The 24,742-nt window shown below is 44.9% G+C and overlaps 2 protein-coding genes across 3 annotated transcripts in view; one reads left to right on the top strand and one right to left on the bottom strand.

Moving 5' to 3' along the window:
- Positions 1–7,087, top strand: LOC104389373 (fibrinogen-like protein 1). Its single transcript, XM_009998357.1, has 7 exons — positions 1–75; positions 1,266–1,476; positions 2,223–2,382; positions 3,912–4,009; positions 4,090–4,178; positions 5,685–5,875; positions 6,898–7,087. Exons 1-7 carry the CDS (start codon positions 1–3, stop codon positions 7,085–7,087), a joined length of 1,014 nt encoding a protein of 337 aa, XP_009996659.1.
- A 4,545-nt stretch (positions 7,088–11,632) lies between these two features.
- The window catches only part of THSD1 (thrombospondin, type I, domain containing 1), a 20,918-nt gene continuing 7,808 nt past the window's right edge, over positions 11,633–24,742 (bottom strand). Inside the window, exons 3-5 of one of the 2 annotated variants that reach the window (XM_009998317.1) lie at positions 17,835–17,993; positions 12,423–13,757; positions 11,633–11,667 (exon numbers count right to left, since the gene is read on the bottom strand). In XM_009998317.1, the coding sequence (XP_009996619.1) occupies positions 11,633–11,667; positions 12,423–13,757; positions 17,835–17,993 (1,529 nt within the window). The remainder of the gene's footprint in view (positions 11,668–12,422; positions 13,758–17,834; positions 17,994–24,742) is intronic. The other variant, XM_009998318.1, reaches the window with a different exon arrangement.

The raw sequence follows: 24,742 nt of genomic DNA, 5'->3' as shown, positions 1-24,742 counted from the left end.
ATGAGCACGATGATGCCCTGGTTGCTGCTGCTTCTTCTCCTGGTCAGCTTCAGCTCACCTGCACCCAGGTTGTCGGTGTGTATCTCTTAGCTAGTGTCTGTACAACCTCTCAGTAGTTTATAATTCCCAGTCATGTAGAGATAGATGTTCCCCCACAAAAGGGATGTGGACCCACGAGAGCTAAGCAAAGATATGTCTGCCTCCAGTTAAAGGAAGGTCACTCTTGCAGGTTTGCTAATAGAGGGTTTTCATGGCATCAGAAGATGGACAGAGCTCTAGATGGCTGGACTGAAATTATCAAGAGTTAAAAACAGCAACAAAAGAAAAACAAAGGTTTTTTATGGCCACTGAAGAAGTACTCTGGTCCATTTCCTTAGGGAAAACTGCCTTCATTTCTTCATTATTATTTAAAAAGCAGGAAAGGGAAGAGGTGTTTGGCATAGTCTGAGGTAATCTGTGCTTTTCTTATGAGCAAATGGGCCATGCCAAGGAGGTACTAAGCTTGGCAAGAAGAGTTTGGCCAGCTCAGGGCTGCCTGCAGCAGGTCTCTGTGTGCCTCCAGCCTGTAAATCCTCTTTGGAGGAAAACCAGCAGGCCTACGAGAAGGAAGAGGCAGCTAGGAGGCCATGTTTCAGCACGCTCATCAGCCTGCTGCCCTGGGTAACTGCTTGTTTTGCTTAAGCCTAGAACTGGTCCTGACCTGGTAGCACTCAATCCCAGTCAGTGTGGGGCAGATTCTGGTCTTGGTTATGGTAATGCAGCTCTGAAGTTACTCAGCTGATCCGAGTAGGCTCACTGCTTTCTGCTGATTTGCACCAAATAGCAGGTCTTTCATCTTCCAGTTTTACAAGAAGATGTTTTTGAAATCTCACTGGTATGGCCTGGCTGTGGTGCAAGAGCCAGTTTTTCCCCTTCTTACCACCCTGAGCAGTCTCATAGTCTGCAAACATTTCCCTTTGATTTCATTCAATGGGAGTCAAGATTAATTATTTTTTCCAAAGTAATTTTCTGCATATTTGCTCTGACACTGGGCTGCTCTGAGCAGTAGCAAGATCATTGTAGAAAACCCTTCTCCACTGGGTTTAACTCAACAGCCCATGCTGTGCACAGTTCAGGTATCTTGGAGAGGGACCACCATTGAATCATCTTGATCCACAGAGGCAGTGTGACACATTGAGATCAAGAGGAGACAGATACTCCTCTCTTTGCCTGTCTGCTCTTACCACTAACTGAGGCCTGGGGTTTTTTGTTTATTTTCTCCATAGGAAAGAGATCTCTGCCTCCTAGACAACAACAAATTAAGACAGAAGTTAAAACACCTTAAAGACTTGCTTTACTTATATGAACTGCAACTGAAGGACATTCTGGAAAACTCTTACCACAGAACAAAAAGTGGGCTGTTCTCAGGCAACAGGACCATGCAGCTTGAGACACTTTTACCCACAACCAGTGGAAATTTGATAGTCTATGAAGAAGGTATGTTTTACAGTAGCATATGTGGAAATTTCATCTTGCCACAATGCTTAATTCTTCCTGCAGAGACTCATGTGTACTATTTTATTTCTGCTAAAAGCTGTAGAATTTTTAAAGTGGATTGTGTTTTAAAACACAACCAGATACACAGGAAGTAGAAGGGCAGAGTGATGGCCCTGGTACCAGCAAACATTCCTTGGGGCTGGAGTCAGCTGGCCCAACTTTAGGCAGCTCAAAGGCAGGCACAACACAGACACCTGCAGCTGGGCTTCTCTCCTGGTGCAGAGAGGAACAGATACCTCTCAGATGTTTTCTATCAGACCTACATTAGACATCTGCTTCAGGAGGAGATGGGTCTTGCTCTTGAAGAGCTCATTTTACCCAGCTGACTTACAGGAGTGGAAATTAGCCTCCCTGCAATAGTCTTGCTAACAGAGCCAGCCCTGGTCCTGCATAACTCCTGTGTGATAGCCCCAGCCTGAGCTGCAGCCATGCCATGTCTCATGAGAGATTTAGGAATGACTCTTTCAGTGGGCATGGCTGTAAAGGTTTTCAAGCCTTGCTGCTCTACATCAAGCCCAGCAGACCAGCATTGCTAGCACATTACTGACCCGTTTTCTTTGGCTTTGCAGGGTATTACCCAGGCTGGCCAAGTGCCAGGCAGCCTCCCAGTAACCTCTTCTCTTGCCTGCACGTCCCCCTTTGCTTTCTGCCCACCCTGTTTAACAAATCAATACCTCTCTGCCTAGATTGTGCTGCTGTGTATAACCAGAAGAAGACCCAAAATGGCTATTACCGGATCAGGCCCAGAGCAGACCAGGAGCCTTTCCTGGCATACTGTGACATGTCTGATGGTGGGGGCTGGACTGTCATTCAGCGGAGAAGTAATGGCAAGGAGAATTTCAACAGGTGGGTGCACCATGGTTGCATCAACAGGGCTTGCAGTCAGGCCTCCAGGTTCCACCCTCCATCCTGCTGCCTGGCAAAACCCAGCATTTGAGAAGCAGGATATGCAAAAATATGCTTTAATGATACTAAGTCTGGGAATTAGTTCAATGTGAGGGTACATTTTTGTTGCAGGGAGCCATTTTCTGTGCCTTATAATGCCTTTTCTGTGGCTTCTCTTCATTTGAGTCAGTGTGTACATGTGTGCATATTTGTTTTATCATTATTGCAGACTGTCAGAGGCTCCAAATTGGCAGGTATCTGCTGCCAGCACATAGACTGAGACACACTGAACATATCTATCCTTATACCAGGAATTATGTTCAGCATACTGCAACACTCATTTCCTTATTTGGATTATTCAAAAAGATGCCAAACCACCGGTCCAGATTGTCCTTTCTCTGTTCAAAAACCCTGCAAGGTGACTTTCACCTGGAAATCTCCAGGAGGCGACATGCTCTGGTAACACAGTGAAGAAGAAACTGCCCCATGCAGATTAATTCACAATCACAGCCCAAACAATTTCAGGGCATGTTTGATGTCACTTACAGCAAGTGCAGTTCCTTGCAAAGCTACTTCAACTGGCTCTAAGCTGGCTTGCCCAGAGAGTGGTAGCCATTTGGCCATGCTAGTTCAGCTCTCAGCACAGCTGAATGAAAAACATCCTGAAGAGGAGCACTAGTATGTAGTCAGGAGAATTAATATCCCTAATAACAACATGAGAAAGGAAATAAAAATTGGGTTAGCAAAACTGGAAATGTCGACACACAGGAAGTATATGTGAATATCAAAGATAATATCTAAACAACAGATGAGGTTTTGAGAGAATGAAATTATAGGAAGAGATTAACAGCAGGAGATTTGTCTTACAATTATGAAACCAGAGAATGCTGATGAAAAATATGTCTTCAAAGAACAATTTGCCACATCCAAACAGTGATCCTGCAAAAATGCAGAGGTGAGAGTGGTCAATGAATCTAAAATAAATTTAAGTGGAAAAGGAGCACAAAGCAGACCCAGTTATTTTCCTTTTAACTTCATCTGGAAACTTGTTTCCAGTTTCTCTTCAGTTTTGGATTCTTCCCTGTATCACATCGTACATCCAAGATTGTAGCATATTTTAGATTGCAACATCAATTTCCAGCCAGGAGAACATTTGAATTATGACTTGCTAAAAAACAGTATCAGATACTTTCTGCTGCTGCTTTCCTCTCTCATCTAAATGACAACCTCATTCTGTGAGCATTGCACCTGGCAGTTTGAAGGTTTGATCCCAGTATATGTGTGTGCACAGGTTTAGCAGGGGAAGGAGTAAGCTGTGTATTTACTTCTAAGGCAGAGTGACAAATCCCAGCTCAGCTTGCAATGAATCAGATGCTTTTAGAAAACAATGTCTAGAGGTACAGCTGAGGTTTTACTTGTTATGCTAGCCAAGTCTCACAGACTGTCTCATTCCCTCACATACTGAAATTGATATTTGTATCTCATTGCAGGAAATGGGATGATTACAAGCTGGGATTTGGGAAATTCCAGGGCAAGAATGATGAATACTGGCTGGGCAATGACCACATCTATGATCTGCTTGCTAGAGGTGCAAGTATTTTTTCTCCACAGATTTCTTTCTAATTCATATGAGACAGTTCATTTAACATGACACTGCTTTGTGTTTAGGAGAGAGCTCGTTAAAGATTGACCTGATGGACTGGCATGGGGAAAGACGTTATGCTGTCTATGAAAATTTCCAACTTGCAAATGAGAAGGTAAGAAACAGAGACAGTGGTGATTTCCTCATTTTATCTGTGAGAGTCGGAAACCTGCATGTGCAGCATCAGACTTCAGCATCATAGGTGTAATTACAGCTCTGCAAAACTTCCGTGGTCTGGCTCCCCAGGATTCCTGGTTTAGCTGACTGACAAAGAGCCCTGGGAGCAGGGACATGAGCCTGAGTCTTCTTCCTCACAACTGCTGAATGTCTAAGCCACCGAGTGACAGGATCATGTGTGTGTTCTCTCCTGCTAACTGCTGGTGCACAGAGGGCAGCTCCATGCCACAGGCCACAAGGATTCCCACACGCGTTTGTCTCTGTCCTCATGGTTGAATGAGTCTTCCATGATGGAGGAGTTAAGGGTATGAACCTCTGCAAGGAAACTGAATCCTGTTCTCCTGCTTCCTAGGAGAGTGTTTCAGGCTGTCACATAAAAGGCAATCACCAGAACAAGCTCTTTCTAGTTTGTTTTAAAAGAAAACAGTGAGCTCTAATCAAAGCTTTGAAAGAGCAGTTTTAAGTTCCTGGAAGTCAGGTACCTGTAGCACTACACTTACAGCCACAGAAAGCCCAAAGGCAGACACACATCCCTGTATTTTCATGTTTGCTTTTCAGCTTTAGACGGGGTTCTGTTCAGTGCAGGTGCTGGTTTTGCAGGCTTGTCTTTCTGAACACCACACAAAAGCCGCCCCAATACCTGAGGACATGAGTTCCATTGCATGAAGCAGTCCTAGTTCCAACTCCATCATGACTCCAAAATGTACACAGTTTGCAATTCAAGCCTTCTTGTGAAATTTTGAACAGCTTCATTTTAATACTTTACTGCTATTTTTCATAAACATGAAAGTGTAATGTGATGACAGGAAAAAAAACCATACCAAAAAAGTAATCATCCATCTCATATCAAACGTCTCTTAGATCTGTTACCTGTTCACAACAAAACTATTATTCTAAGTATCCCTACCAGGACAGAACCATTTAGCTAGAAATCAGGTTTTGGAGGAGCAAAATTTTTAAGAAGTTATTCCTGCCGAAAAACTGATCAGTTTATGAAGGCAGCTACTTGGCAAAGATTCATAGAATCATAGAATATGCTGAGTTGGAAGGCACCCATGAGGATCACCGAGTCCAGCTCCTCTCCCTGTGCAGGGCACTCCTAGAATCACACCATGTGTCTGAGAGCAAGTTTCCTGCCAAGTTGTTCTTGATGAGCTAGTAAGAGCCTTGAAGCTTGTTATATAGTGTACCAAATGGTTATTTAAAGAGAATGAAGCCTGAAATCCTTTATGGCAGCAGCAATAAAGAGCAGTTCCTTTTCAAAGGTTAAATCCCGTAGTCATCTACACTAGGATCATTAATGAATGGGGCCAAAAATCATCCTTGACTTCAACAGTCATGCCTTTGACAATGGATATAATGGCTAGAGCAAAGTTGATCTGAAAAAATGGGTGGAAGGGCAGAAAGAGCTGATGTCAAAGACTGGTTTCACATCTTCTTGCAGGACAATTACAGGTTATGGTTTGGCACTTATTCTGGTAATGCTGGCGACGCTCTGTCTGGTGGGAGCAATTTTGAAGATCAGTGGTCAGCCTCTCACAGAGGGATGCAGTTCACCACATCTGACAAGGATCACGATCGATTCCTGACAGGCAACTGTGCTCTAGAAAACAAGGGTGGCTGGTGGTTTAACAGGTATGGAAAACAGTTGATTCCTCTAGGATGCATAGGGTGTGGGTGGCTGTAGAGCTGAGAGGACCTGCCTGTCTTACACCAGCTGGAGGTTGCTGCATGTGCATGCCACCTCGCCCGGTCAAATCTAAGATATCCACACCTACATATCCTCAGAGGAAAGCAGTCTACTTCTTCCATTACGAAGCACAGCGGGTAAGTTGCACTCATTTTAAGAAAATGGATCAGAATAATGCCTAAAGGGGAATGACCTGGAAGGAAAAGAGCCCATTTAAAATTCCTTGAAGTGCTTTGAGTTATGTCCCAGGAAATAAAACAATTGTAGTCACCGCAAGGCACAGTGTGTACAAAGGACATATCCCTCTTGTGGAGCACATCTAGGGATTGAGCTCCCCCTGAACAGTTCTGGTGGTAGGCTTGCTAGTTGGCCATAGCCCACACATCAGCACAGAGGGACTCGGGTTCACGAGCCACAGGAACAAGGACATGCTGCTTCCAGTCTTTCTCTACTTTAGTTGAGGATGAGTCTTTTCTTTGACCAGGCCCTTATCATAGTGTGAAATCTGGAGTTACAAAAAAGTATATCAATAGTGGGATTTACCTTAATTAAAAGACATCTGCATTTTTAGGTGTCAGTATGTAGCTGCCTGCACTTGAGCTAGAGCCTTCCATACAGCACTACACCCCTCCTTTTTAGGCAAATGAATCACATCCCCAGCTAATACACTCAAAGGAGTCAACAGATTGAATTATCTGGCCAGCACAGGTGTCTTCCTCAGGATGATCCACACACTTCTCTGGGTTCCACTAAAGGCATAAATCAGATCTCCATAGGCTACTGTAGGACTTCAGAAAACTAGTTCAGTACAGACAAATTAATTATCTAAGTGTATGAACCTGTCACTGAATCCCGCCCTGGTGTTTCTAAATGTATGTTGTGTGAAAATTGTACTTCACTGTAATGAAGCAATGTCTTCCCACACTAAACCTAATCTCCTTTTCTCCCTCTCCCACATCGTTCCCAGGTGCCATGCTGTAAACCTCAATGGAAGATACTACAGATCAGGAAGGTACCATGGAACCCATGACAATGGCATGGTTTGGTCTACGTGGCATGGGGTGTGGTACTCACTAAAATACTCATCCATGAAAATCAGGGCTCCATTCTTTGTTGATGGTGAGAGTGGAGGTGGTGAGAACAGTCAGGGCATCTGAAACCTGCTGCTTTGGAAAGAAAAAAAGTACAAGCTGAAACAAAAATTGCTTATGCTAGTAGCCAGCCCTCTGCTGCCCCAGGCCTGGTAACTGGAGTTGCATCTGTTTCTAGCAGCTGAACCTAACACTGCAAGTTGTCTGAGCACAGCCAGCCAACAATTTAATGGAAAATATATGGATCTCAGTTATGGAATAACAATAGTTTTCATTTTCAGCAATTTTCAGGACTTCATTGGAGGGTGTTTATTTAAAGCTCTCTGGTCATTGAATGATCAAGAATGTCCTTTTAACTATCTCTTCAAGGGCTAAATCTTTCTCATACTAATTTTAACCATCAGTTATGAGAAGATAAAAATAGAAACAAGGTGATGGGGAATTTGGCTTCATCTGGTGTGCCTTTGTGCTTTCTTCTGGATCAGGAGAATGTTTTTAAGCAACTCTCAGTTGGAGAATGCTCCTGTAGAGTGTGAAACCAAACCAATGGATGGACATGCTCCAGCTGCTAATGTGCATCCAGACTAAGGCTACTTCAAAGATCCCCACAAAATGGACAGTGTGGACACCGGGATTTGCTGCTAAGAGCTTCCCATTGCAGATCCACTTCTGTAGCACACTGCAACTCAGTAATGCAGACAAAGACAATGCTGCTTGCCAGAGTCAAGCCTCAGATTAAAATTAGGCACATTTTACTAAATTGAAGATGAGCACAATTATTCTTGGGAATTCATAAAACGATTCATTTGTACACGCTCACGTTAACTTACCAGATGATTTTGGGTTAGACGATGGGAATCAGAAAGTGGGAAGTGACTGAACCGCAGAGCTCACTGCTTTCATTGTCTCATCAGAGTGAAATGCAAGAGCAACACAAACGACTCAAAGAAATGGAATACTGAAAATTTATTTTCCACAAATTGTTAATAACAACAGTTAAAAATGAACAGTAGTATGAGCTTGATGCAAATCATTTTACTACTATCATGCTGTAGAATGAACAATAGTATCTTTTTTAACTGGTAGTTCTTCTCCATTTATTTGCTTTTAGAGCCATACATACTGTAATTTGTATATCCACAAAGCATGAAATAAAACCATCTGAGTAGGACTTAACACTTTGTATTTCATTTTCAACAGTACAAACTTGAAGATATTTGAATGAAAATCTTGAGAAAGGTCATAAGAGAATTTCATTCTTTTGGTGTTGTCTCTGGTGCTTTTGCACCTGCTGTCCTGGATAGCTGAGAGGGTCTGCAAGGTATGTTTAGTTTCCATGGCTCAAGGTGTCCTGGAGTCAATGTAGAGACATGTTAAAGTTCAGTGTAAAATCTGGTTTGGCTCTGCTGTTTTGTCAAGAGGTAAACCCTGTTCTCACTCCTTCCTAGCTATCCCAGTGATTGCAAATCTGAACACCAGAGCACAACAGGCCAGCACTCCAGGAAGCCACGCTGCTATAGCCTGTGCCCTGGCCAGATTGCACTGCTGCCCTCTTCCCCACTGTTGGCACGTACCAATGTGGAACGAAAATTGCACCTACATTTCTGAAATGAGGTTGCCCTTGTGAAGAAAAGGTTGTGAACAACCAGCAACGTCCTATTCCCTTTCTGATCATGACTTCTGTGTTTTACTATGGTAAAATCTTAGTCCAAGGTTTTAACTACATGTTGAGAACATATGGAAATGCTGTGGCCACTGACGCAATGCTGAGGGCAGTAAGGACAGAGAAAAGCGAGTGAAAGAAGTTAATGACTTCTGGCAGATGATGCTCAATCCCATTCTTCAGTAGAAGGTCTGGGAAGCAGGGTAGACACTACAGACTAGTGATGCTCAACTCTGCATGCTGAAAATCAACTACAGCACCAAAGGGCCAGCATTACTGGTCTGACAGTTCATCGAGCAGCTGATCACCCATCTGATAATGGACTATCCAGATGGAGATAAAGTCAACAGGGCTTAGTCAGACAATGCTACTCAGTCCAGTTCCCAGTGAGTGAGCAGTGAGCAATATAAAAAGCCAGTATCAATATGTTATGGGGTTTTTTTTCTCTCTCTAAGAGAGAAAAAGGGGCCAAGACCTGATGAGCTGGGAGGGAAAGGGTCTGCTTGCTGTCTTAGATATAAGATGTACCCAAGCTCATCTAATGCATTGCAGTAGCTGTTCTGAACACAGCCCATCACCAAGACAAGGCTGCAGGAAGCATCATCCAGCTTAGAGCAAGGCTTCCCCTCCTCAGCCCTCCTGCGGCACAGAAAACCCCCGTGGAGATGCAGGGGTCACAGGGCTTTATGCAGCTCCCACAGTAAACCCTAGAAAGTGTTTCAGAGCTACCTTTATCTTAATAATCAGGGTAAAATGCCACTAGCCAAGTACTTATTTGATCTGAGGGCTACTGCCAAGCTCAAATCACTCCCACTGAAGGTTAAGGAAATGCTTGCTGGATGCTGCTGTGCTGTACGTTTGATCTCCAGAGCTTCCCACACTGGGAGGCTCACCAAAGCTGTAAACAGATACTGTAGCACTGCAGGTCTAACGCTGACAGATCACTGCTTCAGGGCCAACATGCTTCACAAAGCAGAGTTTACCTTAGAACGGGGGTGGTAAGTAACCTGAGCAGCAATTGCTTCAGAGGCCTGGTTTCCAGCTCATTTAAGTCAATTCAAGGACTCATTACATTTGATTAGCCTTGGATCGGTCCTCAAGCGTGGACATGTTCTCAAATGCTTCAAACAGCATTTCAAGCTGACAGCTTAGGGGAATGCATAGCTGGTATGAAGGCTGCGCTGGGCCAGAGGGCTGCACCTCAACAACCCGGCGTGCTGGCACAGCTCCTGGCAGAGAGGGAGCTCACCCGGTGCTCCAGCAGCAGCTGCAAAACATGACCCACCAGAAAGGCCGTTCAGCCAGCAGGGTTTGACTCTGGCAGCCAAACGCTGAGTGCCTGGCTCCTGCCAAGTTTCCTGTGCACACCTGGGACACTTCCGTGGGGTGCCAGCGGTAACTGGGGAATGCACAGCGAGGCTGCTCTCCCTTCACAATCATAGTTTCCTTGGGGGGAAAAAAAAAATGTAGTGGGATAGGGAAATCTGAGCACTCAGAAAGCCATCTGAGAAAAGACAGCAGCCAACTGCCAGAGAGCTGCCCACATGCTAATTTTTCCTTCACACTCACAAGGCTGGCTAAACGGTAAGCAGGGTTAGGCTCCTCACGGGAGAGCTGTTTTAAGGCTGACAGGCTCTGCTTGAACCTACCTTCTCTCAATCCATGCTTCACAGGCAGCATCTCCTCTTTCCTGGTTGTTGCCCAACTGCACTTCCCTGGTCTTTGCAAACTCTCTGAAGACATGGTTATCCTAACAAGTGCCAAGCAAAGTCTCTTGAGTAATTCTTATTGGCTCAAGCTCTCTCTCTTGTCAACTGGGGTTTCAACCCAGCTCTGAACATTTCCAGCAGTGTGCAATAGCCAATTTTTGATCTCTGGCTTTAAAGTACAACAAACCTGAAACACCACACTTTGTACTTCACCACACCATTCTCTGGGAATGACCAGATGTTGTCAGGCCATTTTATTTTTTCTTTTTTTTTCCAAAACAGGTATTCATCAAATAAATTTGTTGTTTGCTGGTTCTGTTCATAGTTTATTTTGAGCTTGCTGTAGTAGTATTGTTGTCAATTCACTTACACTTTAAAAAAATGTGAATACAGGCAAAGATGATTATGGAGAAGATGGGCGACTTAACAGTTCTCTCACTGCCTTTTAAAGACGCTTAAATGCTGCAGCAACATTTCTGTGAGGGCTAAAATATGATCACCCACCTTCTTTGCCCTCCCAGTAGCATGCCCTTTTCTACTAGTTTTCTTCAAATATTTGTACATTGATGTTTTCTTGGTATAAATATTGACAGAGAGAAAATACAGAAATCTTGAATGATGAAAAATGTCCCCTCCATTTTAAATTCACTCCAAGTATTCAGCATCAACCATTTGCACTTTCATGCAACCAGCTAAAAGAAACACCATCATATGACTTACTCGAGCAATTACAATGAATGAACACAGTTCAATAACAACTTACAAAAATCCAGTGAGAACTGCTCACAACTTGAGGTTTGTGTTATCTAAACAGGAAAAGATTCACTAATTAGGACAGATGGTTGAGGATAGTGGACAACATATGCTTTAGGACATCATAATCTACTAGTACACAGCCAACAAAGTGAGAAAGGGTAGATTAGTGGCATTCATTATGCACAATGCACAAAATTTGACTGCTTTATGCAATAAAATCTATTGACTATTCCTGTGTCATGCCTCCATTAACAAATCCTTTCCCAGGGTATTTTGTGTGCATTTTACACACATACATACAAAAAAGAATTATATGGAAGCACTTTCCAGTAATTGGAAAGGAATGTGTTCCCACTAGCCAGACTCGGGGCATTATTCCTTCCTGCTCTGTGTGAAGGGAATGCAATTCCCACTGCTCCTTCCACCAAAAGCCAACAGATCCTCTCCCGCGCACACTCCTCTTGCAGGGCTGCAACGAGTCACTCAGATCACCAGCTTCTCAATGCTTAAAGTACTTGCTTCATCCTCCTCATTTGAGCCAAAATACCCAGGGAGGTCAATCATCTGCTGCTCTGCCTCCGTTAAGCCAAAAGTAGTATTATCATAAAAGGCAAACTCAGGGTCCAAGGGGAAGCTCTGGCACTTGTCCCTCCGGTACTGGGCAGGGCTGACACTTGGGCCTCTCTGGGAATTATCTTTGCCAGCTGAGCCCGTTTCTTTCCGCCACACACTTCTGGGGTTAGGTGAAGGGCCCCTCTTACCTCGGCTGTCAGCTGCTGCCTTCTCCTGACCCGCAGGCTGGCGGTCACTGATCAGGTCCAGTTTCTTCACCAGGGGACCCGCCCTGAGGTGGCACCTGGCGCTGTGGCCCTGTGGCTCGCAGCCCGGCACGGCGCCGGGGGGCTGGTCCAGCTTCTCACACGTCGGATTCGCGTTCCTCGATTTTGGCCGCATCCTGTCCTCCAAACCGTGGTCCCATGTCCTGGTCCTGGAGCTGTAGAGAGGAGTCTGTCGGGGGGTGAGGGTGGACATGCTTCGCTCTCTGAAAGGCTTGGACTTTTTAGTTTCATGGAAACTGGCCGTTCTTCTAAACTGAGGGTTCCTGTGACAACCCCTCTCTAACACGTCCCCCCTATTATCCTGGTGCTTGAAATGAGACCTTCTTACCAAGGTTTGTGTAGGGCTCATGGCAGGATATCCTCTCCCGCGCACACTCCTCTTGCAGGGCTGCAACGAGTCACTCAGATCACCAGCTTCTCAATGCTTAAAGTACTTGCTTCATCCTCCTCATTTGAGCCAAAATACCCAGGGAGGTCAATCATCTGCTGCTCTGCCTCCGTTAAGCCAAAAGTAGTATTATCATAAAAGGCAAACTCAGGGTCCAAGGGGAAGCTCTGGCACTTGTCCCTCCGGTACTGGGCAGGGCTGACACTTGGGCCTCTCTGGGAATTATCTTTGCCAGCTGAGCCCGTTTCTTTCCGCCACACACTTCTGGGGTTAGGTGAAGGGCCCCTCTTACCTCGGCTGTCAGCTGCTGCCTTCTCCTGACCCGCAGGCTGGCGGTCACTGATCAGGTCCAGTTTCTTCACCAGGGGACCCGCCCTGAGGTGGCACCTGGCGCTGTGGCCCTGTGGCTCGCAGCCCGGCACGGCGCCGGGGGGCTGGTCCAGCTTCTCACACGTCGGATTCGCGTTCCTCGATTTTGGCCGCATCCTGTCCTCCAAACCGTGGTCCCATGTCCTGGTCCTGGAGCTGTAGAGAGGAGTCTGTCGGGGGGTGAGGGTGGACATGCTTCGCTCTCTGAAAGGCTTGGACTTTTTAGTTTCATGGAAACTGGCCGTTCTTCTAAACTGAGGGTTCCTGTGACAACCCCTCTCTAACACGTCCCCCCTATTATCCTGGTGCTTGAAATGAGACCTTCTTACCAAGGTTTGTGTAGGGCTCATGGCAGGATTGGCCTGTGAGAATGGAAAATCCAGCCTAGAATGAGAGCTTTCCCCTGGGAATTTGGGCTGACTGGCTGGCTGGTCCAGAAATGGAGATTTGATCCTAAACTTGTTTGATGCTGCCTCCTCTTGGTTTTCCCCGCTCAGGGGAAGCATCGTGGTGGCACCAACAACCGTGTCTGTGAGGGGATTCTGAGAGACATGATACACTTTGGTTGTCTCAGTCAAGCCTTTCTTCTTCATCTCTTTCAGCTGCTGCTGTGCGAGGCGGTAGCTGAAAATAGGAGGGATTATTTTTTGGGCATTTGGCTGAAAGTTTTCACTTCCAGAGGCATCATCTTCTTGGGCAAATTGGAGGCTTCGCCTGTAGGTCAGAGGAATGTTAACAGGGGCATCCCCTCCCTCTGCGAAGCTGTCTCGCTGCTTGTTGCCTTGGCAAATGTTTTCCTCATCAGAGTTTTTCCGGAAGCCAGGGGAATGGATGGAGTTTTGGCGGACAGCAGTGCTGCACTTCTGAGCTCTGCAGAGCTTCCTCCAGAGGGTGATGAGAACGGTGGCAAAGATGATGAACAAGCAGAGGGAAATACCTGTGATGGTGACAATATTATTTGCTTTCTGATCCTCTCCTGGCTGGACGGACGGTGGGGTGGGAGGCTTCATAGCTGTAACAAAGAGCAAACACACACGACTGTCAGAGTTGCACTGTCATCAGCACTTAGGTTCTTTAGGATGGATATTTTGCTACAAAGAAAAAATAACAGTAATTAATACAGTACAGGAAGTTGTCTGACAACAAAAATCATCCATTGTAGATCACTTGCCACTGATCACTTCAAAATGGCAGGAACACATCTACTTACTTTAAACCAAGGCTCCCACAGACCTTTTAAATGTAACCATTATTTTTGCCCATTCTGCCATTCGATAAGGACTCCTAGATACATGCAAAATGAGGAGTAAAAATAACCCAAACTAGGCTAGTACTTCAGGTATCACTTTAAAATTATTTTCGGATAGCTTAAGTGGGTGTCAGAACTGCAGTGAGTTTGAAGAACAGAGGCAGCACTAGCATGGGCAGTGTAACTTTTCTAAGCAGTCTGAGGGTGCTTCTTCCACCACTGTCAATCATCACAACTCCAAAGAACAATATCTTCCCCTCTACAGCAGACTAACTTAGAAGAAGACCATTGCTCTGGTGCTCCTAGCATTCTGGTATTGACACTGGAGATGAGCCTTCAAACAGCAAATACCCTGCAAGCCTGTAATGTGAACTTCTCAGAGCTTTCCACAGCCCTGTTGAAACCTCTCACCTGTACATTGCACTGCATTACAGACAGCTGGACCAATGAGAGACTAACAATTCCTTTTTTTGGACAAGGTCTCCAGCATTTCAGTGGTAGCCCTGAGCAGAATACAGCACGGTTGATGAATTGGTCCAGCAGCTAGTTTTAGTGTCAGGCAGCACTCACTTCTTGTGTACTCGCTTCAGAAGGCCATGAAAATGCTGGAGGACAAGGCTGCTCAGTTGTGGCTGACAAGAGCTGGCCCTGGAGCTGTTAGCTCAAACTGAACCTCTTAATAACCTTCTCCCAGTCTCTAGTTCTGTTCAGAACCCAGAGCCTTCCATCAGGGTGATGGACAGTCTGCTGCAAAACTTGTCAGATGCTCCTGCTTGCACCACTGTGACTGTCCAGCCATAGGATTGTGTCTGCAGAATAACAAGAAGCAGACAGCATCTACTTATTCAACAGTGAGGTAGAAGCCAAACTACTAGGTGTGCAGGATACACAAACACACTGATGAACACAGACCAGAAGGCCTCAGGCTGCTACAATAACAGATGTGCAGGATGCTGGGTGGGCAGGAGACACATTTCTTTGACTACCTGACAGCCCCAAGGCCTTTGAAAAATCTTGTTGTGGGATTAACCTTGAGCTTCATGTCAGTCTGAGAGCTTGACATCAGCACAAAGAACAAGACCTGCTGAATCTTTTTTAGAGGATCCCTAAAACTTGCATTCAACCCAACACCATCATGCCTGGAGCACAGAGCACTGCTGTGCCTGAACAGGAAGTGAGCATGCTAACCCCAGGCGAGAAGGCAGAACCAACATTTGCCCTGTTCAGTACCACCACAGCAGAGCAATTCAATCATTGATCATTCTTCTCTCAGTCTCACAGATACTTTCTGAAGACTATTTTTGCTCTGGAATGCACATTGTGACTGTATCATCCGGAGTAGAAAGCTAACAGCTAGCAAAACAGGGAGGTTCAAAACAAGACTTAGTCACTTAGGTTTGCTTCTCTCCACCTTATCTACCTCTGTCCCTAGATCGTGTGCTGGTTTCATTTATTCAGCCATTTGCTCCATCTGCTGGACTAATGACTGCAAACATAGTCATGCTGAAGAAAAGCTTGCCTGCTTCAGAAAGGTGTGGGGGTGGGGAGGAATGGCACTCCCCGCCTGAGATCAGACAGCAGATGAACAATGTAAGATCACAGTGTCGAGTCACTTCTTGAGCAACCCATTATTCAGTGAGATGAAATCTTGTAGGTGATTCTGTAAAGGACGCTGCCTGATGTGAGAGCAGGAGGATTAGACACCATGTGCACGAGGCAAGTGAGCTAGTTCCTTCAGATGATCCCACGGCAATGGGTGCAAATCTGGGCCTCCTGCGCATCTGAGTTTTCTATGTATAAACCCTCTCTATTAACCCAGAGACTCTGCTGGCATTTGAGGACTGTTCAGACCTCCTGAGTGCTGTCAAACAGTAACTCCAACCAGACCACAACGGCCATGTGCACTGTGGATTCACAGGACAGCTGGCCTCTCTGGAAACCACCACAAGCCTTACACAGCGGCACATCTGCACAAAAAGAGTGACACCTACAAGAAGCACCAGAGAAGACTGTCACTTCTGTGTGTGTAAAGCAAGGTATGCACCCAAATCATGTGTCCAGAACATGGTCCATGCCCACAGACCCTACTCTGGGGAGCTCTTTGCACTGCTCTCTGAGCTCTTGAAGAACAGGGATAAAACCAGCCAGCAAGGAGCCAAACCAAACACTGTGCTTATGGACATACACCTCCAGCAGGAAACAGGAGGCACAGAATAGCACAGCTCAGCACTAGCTTTATAAAAACACTAACTACTTCACTGCGTTTTGCTGGTGGCATCACTGCCTGCAGCAGCCCAACAGAGTGTGGCATAGAGAAGACAACTAGCCCCAGAGCAAGCTTTAAGCTGGGCCCCTAAACATCTGACTTGCTCCTCTCTGTCAACAGTCACAGCTTTACAAAATACACAGACCCACAGGGCCAGCACTTTCCAGTCATTAAAAACATCAGACACCTTAACAACGAACTGTTAAACATCCAAAGTGCTGCACTAACACTGACAAAATGCAATACCTGGCTTGATTGAATGTAATTTTAAATATTTTCCTTTCACACGACCATTTGTTCAGTTCCAAGCCATTTCTTGCAGTGCTTCACAATACATTCCAGTCCTGTCTGTATACTTCCAAGGCTTCCATTCAACAAACGCCTTGAAACTGGTTCAAGCCAACACCTCCATCACAAAAGCAGTCCTGCCCTCTTCCTGCTCCAGCTACACATTCTTCCCCGCTGTCGCCCTTCCCTTTTGCATGGCACAAGCATTGCAATGGCTATGTGATAAGCAACTTCCCTACATCCCAAAATTGTCCATTTTTTTTCAGCTGGCTTCATTTCAGTTCTCCACACTCCACTTTTGCCAGCACAAGGAAGTGCATGGAAGCAGCCAAAGCAAGGGGGAAGGGACTGTTCACTTTGGAATAGCTTAAAATACCTTTAAAATTATAGCCTGAGAACCTAGAAGCATGCAGTCCCTGTGCACCTTCCCTTCCCCACCCCACCACCAGTAGCACCTGTGGGACATGAAGGTACTGAAGCTTGTAGATCAGCCAGTTTCTGAAAAGACGGACCTGCAGAGCCTCTTGGCATTAGCACCCTCCTTTTCAGCAGAAAGTTTGCAAGAAGCAATAGTTTTTGCATGCACTGTGCAGCACCACTCTGTTAAAAGGGACACTTGCCCTGCCTCTGATGCTGACTGCAAGCACCCAGTTACGGTGCTGGCACAGCTTCATCCAGCCACACTGGGGGCCAGGAGGCTGCTGTAACCCCCTCTCACCTTTCAGGAGGCTCAGGTCTCCTGTACCCACACCCACATGCCACACACCAGCACCAGCCAGCCTGCTCTGTCACTAGCCAACAGCAGTGGCAGGCTGGAGCAGAGGGAAAGCTGTCACTGCCACAGCAAAAAATTCCCAGCATAGGAAGTCCACACCACAGGTCCCAGCTGGAACCAGTCCTCTTTTAATAGGTTCCCACTTTTTAATAGGTTTCTGTTGTCTGGAGTCTTTGGCCTTCAGTACTGAGCATGTCTTGCTGCCCTGAGATCTCTCCTCCAGCCTTTCCTCACTCCCTGGCCATGCTGGAGATTTTAAACCCATTCCATAGCACTCAGAGCATGCAGAAATCTTCCTAAGCCTTGCAGCCCTATCTCCAGATATCCCACAAACACATGCAGGCTCCCACCCTATTCCATCAACTGCAGGAATGCGATACCCCTCCAAAATCAATACGACTGAAGGAGAGATCGGATGCTTCCATTTTTCAAAGCCCTTCTAGTGACAGGCCCTTTGCTTTCACCGGGGCAGAGATGAGAGCAGAGGGAAGGGGACAGCAGAGGTACGTACACAAACACTCCTCCAGCGAACACAGGGAGGTCTCCCTCAGTGACCCAGCACAGCCTGGTTTTGCCGGCGAGGAGGTGAGGCACTCTCGGAAGCGCTCCCGGACTCCATCCCCACAGGTAACACTGCAGGGGCTCCAGGGCTGCCACGGGCTCCACGTTTCTGCAGAGACACAAGCTCACAGCAATGAGGAATGCACCTGCCTCCTTAGCTTTAGAGATGCAATCTTACGTCTTCTCTTATTAAAGAAAACCAGCGATAAATAACCAAACAATGCAAATGGCAACACAAAAAGAGCAAGAAGCTTCCAGGGACCTGCTCCTGTTCCCATTAGAGTCTGGGGCAATGTTCCCACTTTTCTTTTTCTGTCCCTTTTCCACTCCCGTGCCAGCCAGCAACACAGCAGTTAACCAAGGCTGGCAGGACCTGCCTGGAACAACAGCAAATGGAAATTAATCCACAAATCTTTGGAATGGGCTTGTAATTTATATATGAATCCAATTCCTGCCTGACAAATGGTGCTTTTACAGCAGGAGACCATCACTGACTTAAGTGTAGTTACTCATGATTTATATGATTGTGAAAGGAGGATAAGCTTAGAAGGCCTAATGAAATGGCAATATTGTTTTTTCTCTTTATTATCTTCTCAGCACACAAACATGCTATTGAATCGTTCATATAACAGCTTACAGGTGCCTATTGTTTTACTGCTTATGTTTAGGCAATTAACTGAAGAAGAAATTTTGTGGGTTCATTTGTTTATTTTAAGTGGAGGCAGACTCAGGTTCTAATGCTACCTCAAATATTATAATTTTTAATGCATAATGAAATCCGTTTTCCTTAGATAACATCCTCATCCAGTGTTCAACACTCAAACATCACAGCAGTCAGAAGCCAGAGAGAGAAAGGGACTGTTCCTGCCCACACGTGGTAGCTGTGATGCTGAAGCAGGACCACAACTTTAAATCCAAATCCAATGCAAACCAGTGCAACCTTTAAGGACAGATGCTCTGGGGACCCTCATATGGGTCAGTTGACGCAGTGACCTGGCTTTGAAACATGCCAGAAAGACAAACAATAGAACACTTACTCAATTTCACTGCTCACACATATAATGGAAAATCAGCTAAATCACAGATTATATTAGATTATATTTCCTAAAATTTGCTCTTTTAAATAATTTATGGTGATGCTACTGCCAACACAGGTCACAGTCTTGAATTTTCTTACACTGTTGCTTTGCTGCTAGCACGGCACCAAGCTCCTGATCAGTGAAAAATCTATGATGTTAAAGGACTAGAAAGTGTTGGGTGACTGGAAATTACTTCATTACTTCATGTTATATTGGTTGCTGCATTGTTCATAGTGTGCTGCTATTTTTAAAAGTCTTGAACAAAAATAAATACAGCTGGGTTTTAATAAACATGAATTTTTAACTGCTTTGGGCTCTGTCCTACAAATTTTTGTGAGCACACCAGGATGAATGGTGTGAATGCAAGCAGGGGAACAGAACCTGTGGGTCTGCTCTCCTGCGTGCAGATACTCACCTGCATTGCAGGATGAGGCCCAGAGGTTTTGAGCTTACACTTGTGCTGTCAGTCAAAGGTGCAGAGCATGTATGGGCACATACACACATATCTGTGTGCATGCAGGCTCAAGTACATCTGCCATGCCTGACGCAGAGCAGAGAAGGGCAAGGCAAGACACCACAGTGGTGTCGAGAGGAAAGGGAGTCAGAGCATGCCAAGGAAGGGGGAACTGGAAAAGTTTGTTGAGGTAAGGAATCCCTCAAAGGTATTGACATTGGACAGCTGGAAAATCACATCAGCCAGTGAACAGAGCTATTGGTGAGGGCAGCAAGAAGAATGGCCATAATCAATAGTCAGTCAAGATACACTTGATCCCTCCTTCAAAGGCTTGTATGGTATCACACTATTTGGGGATCTCACAACACCTTTCTTCATACCTGTATCATTAAAGATCTCAGCAGTGTCCCTCATTGCTGACAGAGGGAGGTAGGCTAGCTGGAGAAGCACCCACCTCCTCATAGACTACATTACGCGAGCAGCTTTGTGAGTCCCTGCCATAATTTCCAGTGTGTAAGGTAGCTCGTTTCCCTCTATCCACATTCCCTGCTTGTTTAAACCTCTGCTAATTACAGTCAGATATAGAGCCAGACCCAGAAAGATTCTGGTTGCCTCCAGTGCTAATACAAGTGACAGGGGAGGGTACTCGGCAGCCTCTGCATTGATGCCTGTGGACTTCAATGTACAAGAACATTTAGGGTGAGTAATATTCTAACTTTGACATCAAACCTATGATGTGCCCATTGCTCCAGGGCACTTCATTGACTTCAGCTGAGGGTACAGAGTTCCTTAGCAAAAACACTTGGCATCCATAGCTTTGGGGCTAAGAATATGCACCATAAGCAGCAGGAGAGCAGGAAATGCTCCAGCTCCCATGAAAGACCAGAGATTTAAACTCCTGCAACTTGCTCTGCAACCTCCTGCAATTACCAGAATGTAAAAGAAAATGAAGCATAGTTTATTCTGCCCCAAGGAAATGAAATTATTAACCTCCATTTAAGACAAACGGATCCAAAGTGCCAGGGGAAAAAACAGAAGGTATGCACTGCAAACTAGCTCTAATAAGTGTGAATTTTTTTCACATACAACTGAGGAATCAATTATCAACGTGAAGACATCTAACTGATGACTGAGTTTGAAATAGCTGAGAGTCGGCAAATCTGCCAACATGAAAGATAAATGCAATTAACTGTGTTAATTGTTGCTCTGCGTAAATATCTCCCCTTGAATTTCTGTGTCTGTAAGACTTTGAGCGTGCAGAGCTATCCAGTGGTGCAGTCAGCCAGGGATGCTCAGCATCATCCTTCCAGCCTGATGCACATGATAGTCCTAAGCCCTTCAACAAGACCAGTGACAAGGGACAAAGCAACTAATTATTTACAGGCTCACATAAACACCTCTGCTAGTCTGAGGGATTGCAGGGTATTTGTGGAAGCTGAGATCAGTTTTCAGGTCCCGAGATTGGGTGTACAAACATTGTATTGTGGTTGGATAAGACCTGGAAAAACACCCTTCTCACATGTTTCATGTTTCTGTTTCCATGGAAATGAAGCCAGGGTGCACTGAAATGGTGGCATGCTCCAACAGGTGATTCATTTGGACAACAAAGGGATAAGGATCCCTTTAAAGAAAGAAAACCTAGACTCTGCCTGGGCAAATTAGCGTCTTTTTCCCACAAACATGTATCTTTAAGAATTCCAGAGACGTAGCCTAATTTTTTTTTCAGAAGCTAAGAGCTATACCAGTGAGTCCATAACACCCAATGTATTGCCAAAACACTGGGAGTGTGAAGATGAAACATCCATGCACACAGGAGAAACGGACGGGGTAAAAGCCAGCCATGGCATACCCAGATCCCCTGCATCTGCCTGTTTCTAAATAAATGAAAGCTGGGTACAAATGCAGGCAATAGAGCTAATTGGTTCCCAGATTTCCAAACAGATAGGCAGGTCTGATTCATACAGTCTTATTCATGGAGCAAGAATTTGATGGAAGTTGTATAACCCTGCCTGATCCCTAGATACTCAAATTAATCTTCTCCCTTACTGACCCCTTTTCCCTTCAGGAGGTCTTCCCTTAGCTTCCTCTTTTCCTTTGCTGGCGACTGCTGCACTCCTTATGACCTGCTGACCTCCCAATAGCTTATTTCTGACAGTTAGCAAAAGCCAGATTAACAAAATTCATCTCTGCTGTCGGCAAGTGCAAGAGATTTCACTGGGAGTCACACCAAAGTTGAAAATGCTCTCCAGAGTGTAACTAAGAATTGTAAAAGAAAGTTAATTAACACTGGAAATATGCCCATTAACAAGAAAATATGCCCATTTTTATGCTGTAGCATTACTGATTAATTTTATCAGTCTCATCCTTAATGTATCAAGTGGGATACAGACTAGGACATGGAACATCCTCCTAAGGAGTGCAGAAGTCTCACTGCTGGGGACTCTTAAATCTCAGATGAGCAAAGCACAGGATAAAGTGTTGAAAAGAATGAATCTGCAATGCGTCTGTGTCTGGGTAAGATGATCTAACTGAGTTTCCTACCTCAAACATTCAAATAATCCCATCAAACACAGGGAAAAAAAATATAGCTGCATGACTCTCTCTAAGTCACCTGTATGAAAGAGTTAACACCTCACTGAGATGAATGAAGTGACTCACATCTCACAGTTTTTTTTCTCAGATTCTCCAGCAGGAGTCTACAGAAAGCTGCACACGTGCTGGCTCATAGTTAATAGACATATTCCCCACCTTTAATAGATATATTCACAGCCTTAGTACAAGCTTTTTGTGACACTCATTCTGAAGCTGATGGCTTGGGCTGGTCCACCCAGAGCCACCAGAAGCCTTCTCCTTCCTACTCCAGATATAAGCCAGATTCCTGTTTCACAGGTTGGACTAAACCTGGCTGGGATGAGAAGAGCAGGATTGCTGAAGGGTCAGGAATACAACGGACGCCTGATCTATGGAAAATGTGTGCAGCAAAACAATCTTTAATCTCATCCTTTGTAGTCTGGATGAAAGTAATTTTAATGATTTAGGAGATTTGATCTTTTACAAGACAATACCTCTGCTTCATAATAATAGAGAATATGCTAAATGAAGTAAGAACTGGCTGAGTGACAGATTTGATATGTGACTGTCAACAGAAAACCATCACTGAGTGGGAATGCACTTGGAGAGATTCCAAAGGGATCAGTATAAGGCTCAGTGCTGCACAGTGCCTGCCTAGTTGACATGAAAATAAAAATATAACCATTACTGAGAAAATATGTCACTCCTGTGATAATATAGGTAGATAGTACAGTTGTATGGAGCAACACAGACTACTTGCTAAATTAGGATAACTGAAGCAAAGTAGATTGTACATCAGGAATGTGTAAAATGAACGAAGAAGGAATACAAATTATACCTGCAGGATGATAGACTACAAATTGAAAGGTCATATGCAAAAACAGCTCAAGAGGAGCTTACAGGGTAAAAGTTATGGCAAAATTAGCTAATGCAATTGGTGGGAAGGCGCAGGAAATAACTGCTGAAGGGGCATCAGTAAAAAGGACATCAGAACACACCGCACAAAGCTCATAACTCTTGTCATAAAATAGAAGAACTGTTGAAAAAATGAAAATGGATCCAAAAAGAGACAGAAAATTAATCAAATCCTGATGAAAATACCTTCCAACAAAAGGCTTAATCTTTTCAGTTTATTAAAAAGAACACTGAGATTATCTAAAAGAACTGAGATGAACTGGATGTGTGCCTTCATGGAGGGAGGACAGTGGATAGGAAACAGCTGTCTAACAGAGAGCTGCAAAGGGAGAGCCAGTCACTAGAGGATTAAACTAGATGAGCTTTAGTTATGAAACACATAGTTTCCCTTTAAAGAATAAAATAAAATCAGAGCAGGATATTAATAGAATTAACCAGAAGGGTCTCTGTTTTGTGGTGCCTTCAACAAAAGACAGGAAGATCTCTGGAGGGTAAGTGGCAGTCGAATGCAAAGACTAATTGTGGGACTCAACTGGATGAAAAATGATGGCCCATGCTGCACAGGAGCCCTGACTAGAGGGTTTATCACCTCTCCTTGCCTTAAGCTGAGTGAGTTCAGGAAGGCCAAAGCAGAAAATACATGACTTGGGGAGCAGTGCCTGTTGTGCAGCAGCCACACATTTTACATGAACATTTATCAGGGACTGGGGTCTATGCACAGGGCCCTGCAGTGAGGTGAGAGACACTCCTGAGCCAAGGAGAGGGCTTTCCAAAACGGCCAGGATGGCCGTTGCTGGAAGCGCAGGTTCACTCTGCCTGTCATGGTTTCAGGCTGATGTGCCCCTCCCAGAACACCCCGCTCCTTTCAAACGCTGCCTGAGGGCTTTGAAGTCTCACAGATAACAGGCACAAAGTCAAATGTGCTGCAGTCTAATTAATTTCAGGTTGACGTTTTATTTACGGCTAGGCAGTATGGTTTCGCTTTCATCCGCTTCATAGATTTGACACTTCTAACTTGGCAGCTATTGACTTAACTCTGTTCTTCACAGGCAGAGCCTGGTTTTTTGACTGCAGCTGCAAGGATAGTGCTATAGGGAAACCCAAGGAAACAAGGCAGATGGCAGGGAGTCATCGCTTAGGGTGGATCTTATCAATTCAAACAGTCAAATATTGGGCACAGAAACAGATCTGTGTCATATCCTGGGTATTCATCTGTCAGGGCAATTATCTAGATCCCATCAGTGTAACATACCACCCAAACACACAGGAAGAATAAGATTTCTCTGCCATTTTCCCTGAGAATTATCCCCATTAAGAAAATAATATGCTTTCATTTTTAGATAGACTTTCCTATGCCAAAGGAAGAGAGAGAGTGCCAACAGAGAATGCAGATGGGGAGTTAAGATGAAGAGAAGAACTAAGTACTAAGTTTGGCATATGGTGAAAATAGAGGTCATTTTTAGTACAGAGTGTTAATTAGAGAGCTAGCTGGTTTAGAATTTAAGAAATAGTACAAAGTAAGACCACATGACACTAGGAGCCTAATTAAGGTAGGCTGTATCTGGACTGTGTTCTATGGAGCATGTCCTGCACTCCTGGTCTCCTGATGACCCTGCTCAGAGACCTGCCCATGAAGTGCAATGACCCTTTCTTGGCTCTAGTTACTGCACTTCCTTTTTCAGGGAGATCAGAGTGAGGAGGTGTAGAAAATGGTGTACATGTCAAACCTTTCAGCCCAAACTCTTTGAAGTGTTTGCATAGGAAAGACTAATTCATTACACAGGGACACAAGCCTGCTCCAAATGAGGGCATTTATGTTTCCACTCCAGGGTGTAGGGA

This window comes from Chaetura pelagica, unplaced genomic scaffold, assembly GCF_000747805.2.
Source record: "Chaetura pelagica isolate M959 unplaced genomic scaffold, ChaPel_1.0 scaffold105, whole genome shotgun sequence".
NCBI lineage: Eukaryota > Metazoa > Chordata > Aves > Apodiformes > Apodidae > Chaetura > Chaetura pelagica.
The sequence above is the reverse complement of the archived record's forward strand: the minus strand, read 5'-3'. Positions and strand labels throughout refer to the sequence as shown.